Below are 8258 nucleotides of genomic sequence, written 5' to 3'. Positions count from 1 at the left end.
CAGGACACTAGCACACATTTGTTTTCACTGTTTCTTTATATTTCCCTGTTTTTTACTCCTTTCTAAAAGAAATCCTGATAGAGTCTGCCTTCAACATAGTTATATTAATCTGAGCTATATAAAAATTGAGCTACAATAAACACTTCTTAAAGCTAAAAAATAAAAACATTGAACAGGATGAGTGCTTGGCTGCCCCATGCAGCTGAACAAAGGAGCTGATGAGCACACCTTGCCTTGTTTCTCAAAAATATTAACATATTGATTTAAAATAAATAAATAAATAAATAAAACTGCATTTATGCAGGGCTCAAAAACTGAACAATATTTTTTGGTGGAAAAGTTGAAAAGGGGTATCTTGAGCTCTGCTGTTTAGGGATTTTGGAGAGTGAGAAAGAAAATGCAGTAGATCAGTGTGTGAGAAGTTGGCCATCCACTGAAAAAATGATGACAATGAAAAATAATAGTGATAATTTAAAGATCTGCATAGCACCACGGTTGAAGGAGAAACGAGAGGCTTTTCCCGAAAGCAGGCTGCGAGACCCCCAGCGCCAAAGGGAAGCGAAAGGAGGGCTGGGGGCCAGAGCAGGCGCGGCCGCGGTGGCTCCGCGCTGCAGGCGCCGCTCCCAGCGCACCTGCGGAGGCCGCGCAGAGCCCAGCGGGCGGCCGGGGCGGGCGCAGCGCGGCGCAGAGCAGCGGGGCCATGGGCAGCGCAGCGGGCGGCCCCCGGGCCACCACGCCGGGACAGCAGCTCCGCGCTCTTTTCTACGTGGTGCCGCCCGGAGAGAGCTCCTTCCGCACGCTGGAGGAGGTGCCCGACTACGTGGAAAAGGTGAGAGCCTCTTCCTCTCCTCTCCCCTCGCAGCATCCATCCCTCCCCTCCGCCCACCCTGCGCGCAGCCACTGCCTGCCTCTCTTCAAAGGCTTGGGGAAGCGATGACTGCAGGAGAACATCTAAAATAACATTAAGTACGTTGTCTTTCTCTGTCTGCTTTCACTCCTGGGCTTGCTGGCTGTGTAGCCAAGTATTCTATTAATGGCTTGCTGGCTGTGTAGCCAAGTATTCTATTAATGTATTTTAAGTGAAGGCTTGGATGCTTTCTCCCAACACCAGCTTTCAGAGGAGCACCCCACATCTGAAGGTTGGTGCTAACATTGCTCACATTGGCAGAGCTGAGTGATATAATGACAGCAAACTGAACTGAGTAAACCAGAAAGCATGATACTGTGTTGGGCTATTCAGGCTAGGCTTCTACCTTGCAGATCTTCAAGCAAGCAAAAATAATAATGATAATTATATATATATATACACATATATTTAGAATCACTATTTAAAAGAAAAAAAAATACACAAAGATTGTTTAAGAGAATGAGAACAAATATTTGTGTTGGGACAGTGCAGACTCCTAAAGTTTCAAGGCAAGAGTACAGAGGTCAGGCGTGAAAACTCCCTTGGCATCAGTATATCCCTCCCTCCCCTCCTGCCCTACTGGCTTGTCCGCTTTCCAGGAGATACCTTTGCTCCCTTCTGTCCTACCTATTGCACATATCTTGGCACATATTTCAAACTGCTGTGCAGTAGCTGCTGTTGGGCTGTTATGGGGGTATCATGGATTGTGCAGAGTGGTACAGCAGTGTCAGCAGCTTTCTGGGAATGTCAGTGTTCAGCAACCCATCACTGATGGCGGTTATCAGCAAACATTGCCCTTTTGGATAGGGTAAGCAGACAGCTGCTGCAAATCCAACCTGTGTATACAAAGTCTGGTCGATGGACTGCTCTCAGAGGCATTTTGCAACAAAGCTACAGCACAATGGTCAGGCAAGTCTGTCTAGAGCTTGACAGTTTTGCCTAGTCAACTGATTGCTTCCTCCAGCTCTGTCTAGTACTTATCTCAATCCCTTTTACTGTTCCCACATTTTCAGCTGAGTAGCATTCATTTTCTTGCCAGCGCTGTTCCTTAACATCCCTGAACTTCCTTCTCCCGTGCAGACCTGGGCAATATTCAGCTCCGACCTTGGCCTAACCTGTGACTGTTGATATAGGGCAGACAGCTATGAAAGTCTGCAGAAGGATTCCTGGTACTTCTTTGCATTATAGAAGTGTCTGCAGGCTTCTGCTGTTGTACAACTCTCTTGTGATAAGTTTGTAAGGGAATATGTACCTAGCAAAAGTTACACTAAAAAGGTTTTTCAGTATAGTTATACTTTGCTATAATTGCTGTCTGGTAGCTTAAACTATTAGCTTAGGCTCATAGCTTAGTCTAATTTGTGCAGTGTATTCTCTGGTTGTAGTTCTCTGATGTTCTGCAGATGGGCAGAGGGAGTCGTTCTCTTTTTTTTTTTTTTGTGTGTGTGTGTACAGTTTTCATGAACATAATTTCACTTTGCTTCTTGTTACCTTCTGGAATTATCATTTATGTGCAGAAAAGACTTTAGCCTACTTCAGTCTACTTTAGTAGACTAGTAGACTAAAGTAGACTTTCAGTCTACTGACTGTAGTCAGTCCCAGGAAGAGAGTGCACTGTTCCTTCCTCTGAAAGCCCCAAAATGGAAGCATTAAACTTAATACTTACTGTTTTTCTTTTCTGTTTACTCTCTGCTTTTTAGAGCCTAAAGATTAAGTTCACATTTACACTCAGTCCACGTTTTTAGGCTTTGCTTCTAAATAATGAGGCACAGAACCTGCTTATTTAATTCTATGTGAAAGTTGAGAATCTTATGTTATGAGGACCTGGGACTTTAAGAAAACAAACTGTTTCAAGGCTTGTAATAAAATCATGAATTTATGCTGACTTTCAACTTAGTATTATTTTTTGCAACTGTATGAAGTAGAAATTGATTTAACATGGTCCTTTGCACTGTGTAAGAATTGGTTACTTGTAAGGGAAATCCTCTTATTCAGCATTCAGAGTAAGACTTTCAAGTTACAGATCAGTTATTCACATAAACCACAAAAACTAGTGCAAATCCCCATTAGGCATTTCTGGTGATGGGCGAAAAGGAAGCAGCTGGTAACAGAGTAAAACATTTGTAGATCAGAAGATATGGAAAGGGGCCATCTTCCATCTCTGACCCATGAGGTCAACAGTGGCTGTTGCTTAATTTTGTGCCACTTTGTTTTCAGGGACAATACTTGAAAACTTTTCCTGGATATGTAGGAGCTACCTATCCCCCTCATGTTCCTTAAACATCTTAATTGTCATTTTAACTACTACCCCGCACTCTCGTCCCCCCCACCTCAAAAAAAAAAAAAAAAAAAAAAGAAAAGACTAACAACCAACTAACCAACCAAAAACCTAATGATTAGGCTACTTGAAACTTGTCTACCTTACTGACTGCCTCCATTTTTCCTGTATTATTTCTCTTATCCTTCTGCTGTCTTACACTTCATCCCAAGATGATAAGCTGTTAGGGACAAGGAGTGTTTTTATGGCATCTAACTTGATAGTATCCTGATCTATGACAATAACTATTAGGTATTATACTCACAGAAATAACATATACTAGTTTTGATATAGTTGATTTCTTTGATCTACTTTGGACACAGCATAATGTGGGTGTGTGGAAGAGAGGTAGTAATATACCAAGTACCAAGAGGTATGTTATAAAACCTTCCTTTCTCAAACTCCTTGATGGGCAGGAGGTTAAGACTGTCTGAATGTTTCTTTATCCTGCTTGCTCTGACACTCCCTATTTGTGAGTCAAAAAGTGTTGTCAAATATTTGGCTGTCTCACAACTTCACAGTGGGAAGAAAATATTTAATGAAGTCAATGGGAAAGAAGTTGTATTAGTACAAAGCCAAGTATTTTAACTATTTCAGAAGTTGCTAGGTAAAGTGAATTGCCATGCAGTATACAGGAATTGTATATTTCCTGTACATTATTTTCATTTCTTGAATAAAAGATCCCAGTTATTCTGCCCTGAGCCCTTTCAATTTCCAGTGCAGCTTCTGCTATTGCATGACTTTGTAATTGTCTATAGTCTGTGCTAAAGCTGGCTCCTAATTTTGTGGTAAAATCTTTCTTAGTGGTTCTCAGTAAGACCATTTTTATCTCTGATGGATGTACAGGCATGGTCATCTGGCTTGTTTAGTAATTTAGGAATCTTTTTTAATTATATCAACTAGAAAAAAAATATCTTAGAAATTAAGCAGTTACAGCAAAACAAGGAACATTTATATTTTTTCTAGGATGCTTCAATGACCTCTAATAGAGTGTATTTTTTTACTGATTTCAAATGTACAAAGATTTACCACACTGGATTTGCTGGGTACTGTTTAGGATTTATCCATAAGCTTTGTTTTCGAAATGTTTTCTATCATCAGCTAGTGTGTATCCCAAACAGGCCTTTAGATACTTAAAGCACTGTTAAAGTGCAAGCTAGGCATCTAAATTAAAAAGTGCCATGTTGATATTAATCTCTGTTCATCTGTTATTGTAACCTAACCCTGAGCTGCTGCAGTTTATGAACTTTCACATTTCCTAGACGTTATAAATCTCTCTCTGCTTGCATGGTTTGAATCATCCCATTCTTCTTCGACTGAGCAATCTGGTCTATATCCATCTTAGTCTCTTTGGTGTCCCAGCTTGGTAGGAATTCCCGGATCACATCTCACTTGGCAACAGAAATGAGCACCCTCCAAAATGCAATGGCATTTGCAGAAGCAACATGGTTCTTCCATTAAAAAATGTATAGGCAGAAGCAACCTCTCTCATATAGTGCAGTGTGGAAGGTATCAGTATGTGGATCTATATGTTTGCAGTGACTTGAATGGGACAGCGAAAAAAGACTAAGGGGGACAGGGACCAGTCTAGCAGTGTGATGTCTCCCATATTGGTGAGTGGATAAAGTCTCAGAGGTCTTGCACTTCTCTATCCCTTAAAAAACGCAGTGTGAATATTATGCCTTAGTACCAGCAAAAATGAGTTGTCTGAACTTCTCCAAGGTCACCTAACTTTTTTTGCAGACCAAGGGAGGTGGTTTAAGGAACATTCAAGTACACAAAGATCTGATGCAAATAAAATAGCTACTTCCTATATTCCTTGCTGCAGGCCTTCTGGTGGTGGTCTTGGTGTCTGATGTGCTGTCACTGCCTCATCAGTTTTTCCTCCCATGAACTGCAGGGACTATTAGGACTCCAACATCAATAAATAAATAATTAAATAAATGCTCTGCCAACTACTACTGTTCAATCTTACCCTCCCCACCTACCTCCCTTCCCCCCTGCTGATGCTGATGAAAATTTGAGAACAGCTGTAGCAATCAATCTGATGAAACATGGTGTTTTCACAATAATTTTTGCCAGTCCCACCCCACTGGTCACATCCATATCATTCTCTAATGGGTGCTGTTCTTGGGCATTTTCAACTTGTCCATTGATCTGGGACTCAGGATATACAGTGTGAGCTGAATCCTAGACTGGAGCAGCGTTGTGAGTGAAAAATGTTTGTCTTGCACAGCATTATAGTTTTCTTCAGAAAGGCAGTAAATGATTTGACAGCTAGTACAACCCGAAAGAAAAAAAAAGGAGCACCGTTGCTACTTGATCTGGAAAGAATATAGGTGTTATGGCCCACATTGAACTTTGTTTCATAGTTATTTCACATAATTCATGGGTTCTCTACTTAAAATACATATGGAAGAGCTGTTGCTATCAGCAGCAAAAAGCATGGCAACAGATATGTTAAGCAGAAAGTAACTCTAATATATCTTTCAGATAATATTGTTGGATGCCAAATTCAGTGGCTGAACACTTTCAAGTACTGTTTACATATCAAATTGAAAGCAGATTCTATTTTACCTTGGGGTTAGAGGAGTCCACAAATGTTGATGCTTTCACTCATTTATTTGAATATAAGAAATGAGTTTGGAAAGGCTTTTGTGTTTTGTTTTGATGCCATTTAATAATTTATGTGCAGACGATAGAAAGTAATACGGGATGAAGTTAGTGCATTGGATTTATTCTGGTGGTATCTATTCCTTGGCAGCCTTGGTTGTTCTTGTTTATAGGGTCCATGAAGAGCTTTACTTTATTTATCAGGGCGCAATAATAGCTAGAAAGATGCAAGTCAACCTGAGAAGTATCTGGCTGCATAAGCTGCTCTTTGAATCATATGTTTGGATGGACCTTAAAGATTATCTAGGTCCAATCTCCCTGCCAGGGTCAGGGACACATTCCACTAGATCACTAAATCAGGTTTCCCAAAGCCCCATCCAACCTGGACTTGAACACTTGCAGGGATGGGGAATCCACATCTCTGGGCAAACTGTTTCAGTGCCTCACCAGCCTCACAGTAAAGAATTTCTTCCTAAAGGAAACTGAAAAGGCAGATCTAATCCTACTTGTGTTGTGACTGCTTTTCTCCCATTTCTTTTTCAGAGTATTCCATTCTTCATTGCTTTTATTGTGTTGGAGTTTGCTGTCAGCTGGGTTCAGAAGCGTAAGCTGTCAGGTCGAATCAATGATGGCATAAGTTCTCTTTCTTTAGGTATCCTGTCTCGACTGCCAGAGTAAGTCTGTGTGTTATATTAGCTTAAGGTTGTTTGTTAGTCACTGAGAAGGAAGAAGAGAGAATTTTATGTATTGATATTGTTAAAATATTGAAATTGTTATTGCTAACCCAAAGTGATTAAATAAAGCATCTAGATTTTACTTTGCTAAAATGAAGTTGCATAAAGAGCATGAATGTCTTTCTAATCTGTAAGACTAAATATGATACTTGCAGGATATTTTCCTGTTCCAATTATATTCATCCATATTCATCCATATTCATTCATCTTGGCTGTCACCTTTAGCTGTTTCTGGGACTTCAGTTAACTTAACTGTGTCTTAGGTTAGATTATGTTAAAATCAGAGGTTTTTTATTAACCTGCAGAAAGGAGAGAAAAAGAAGTCCTTTATATTCATTAGCCTTTAAAGTAAAATTGCATGCATATAACCAGATAGAAATGTGAATAAACACATGATTCAAAGCTCTTTGAATTCAGTCATGATCTTGTTTGAGTTCAGTGGATTTCTCAGAGGTTTTAATGCTTGATAGAAATGTTGCAAACGTGATCATCTGTTCTTTCTCTCCTGCACAGAGGTCATAAGATTAACCTGAATTACTTCATGGTGAATGGAGTTGTGTTTTAAAGAAATATACATTATGGACTAATAAATATTTAATAGTAGGGAATCCAGAAAATTCTTTATATAAAATGATCTAAGTGCTTTTCAGAAGCTCTAAATGCTTCTAAGGAGTATTGTGTCTTGGATCTGCCTTTTCATAATATGAGCTTCCAGATGATAGATTTTATTACATCTTTTCTGTTAGAAAGGGATTCAGTTTCTATTCCCCATGTATGAATTTACAGATTATCATTGTTGCATATAATCTATTCATTACATGAAGAAAAGTTTCAATTATTTGAATTTGACTATACAGTATATTTTCAAGTCTTTCAATTATTCCCACAGTTCTTTTCTGAATCCTCTACAGTTTTTCAGCCTTCTTAATGTTGATGTCTCAAGTGCACTCCATATTTCAGAAATTGCTACATCAGTGCCAAGTAATGAAGTCATTTGTTCTCTATTTCTACTTGTTGTTCCTCCCTTTATATATCACAGGTCCATGTTAGTCCTCTGAGCCATCTTTCATCCCAAAATATATATATATTTTTTAGATTGTGGCTTGCATTCCTCATTCGTAGGCAATACGTTCTTATACTTGGCCACACAGAAATATATGGGTAATGCATTTGATCATCCTGAATATTTTGAATCAGTGCAATGATGTCTTTGATACTTACAGATCCCTAGTTTTTGTCATTGCAAATTTTACAAACCAAGGTATTGCTAAAATACATTAAAAGAGCACAGAAACAAAAAATTATCTATACTGTCAAGTAGCGTCCATTTTCTTCACACTTAAATTCTGAAATATGTAAATCACCCAATTTGTAGTCTATTGATGTTTGAATTTGTACATTTAAAAAAAACTTTGTAATAAAGGAAAAGTTTTGATAAGATCTATATACCTTTAATTTAAGTACAAAGACAACTTGTGATCGATCATCTTAGTTTTCACTAGTAACTGTCATGAATGAAGTCATTTAGGGAGTTTGGTAGATAAATAATGTCATTTAGAGACACTCTCCCAAACTCCTTATATATCTTGAAATAAGACAGAAGAACTTTCAGCATGAGAAATATTCAAAGTAATATCTAAATGGAGAGTTGCATGAAGCTACTTTTTGCAACTAGTGAGCAATCTATACT

The 8258-nt window shown here is 38.9% G+C and overlaps 1 protein-coding gene across 2 annotated transcripts in view; it reads left to right on the top strand.

Moving 5' to 3' along the window:
• The first annotated feature begins 632 nt into the window (after positions 1 to 632).
• Positions 633 to 8258, top strand: part of AGMO (alkylglycerol monooxygenase) — a 199047-nt gene continuing 191421 nt past the window's right edge. The window contains exons 1-2 of one of the 2 annotated variants that reach the window (XM_066991780.1): positions 633 to 829; positions 6378 to 6508. In XM_066991780.1, coding sequence (XP_066847881.1) covers positions 701 to 829; positions 6378 to 6508 — 260 coding nt within the window. In that variant the 5' untranslated portion in view covers positions 633 to 700. The remainder of the gene's footprint in view (positions 830 to 6377; positions 6509 to 8258) is intronic. The other variant, XM_048068248.2, reaches the window with a different exon arrangement.

The sequence above is a fragment of the Anser cygnoides genome, chromosome 2 (genome assembly GCF_040182565.1).
Source record: "Anser cygnoides isolate HZ-2024a breed goose chromosome 2, Taihu_goose_T2T_genome, whole genome shotgun sequence".
NCBI lineage: Eukaryota > Metazoa > Chordata > Aves > Anseriformes > Anatidae > Anser > Anser cygnoides.
Note: the sequence above shows the minus strand (reverse complement) of the source record. Positions and strands in the feature narration are given on the sequence as shown.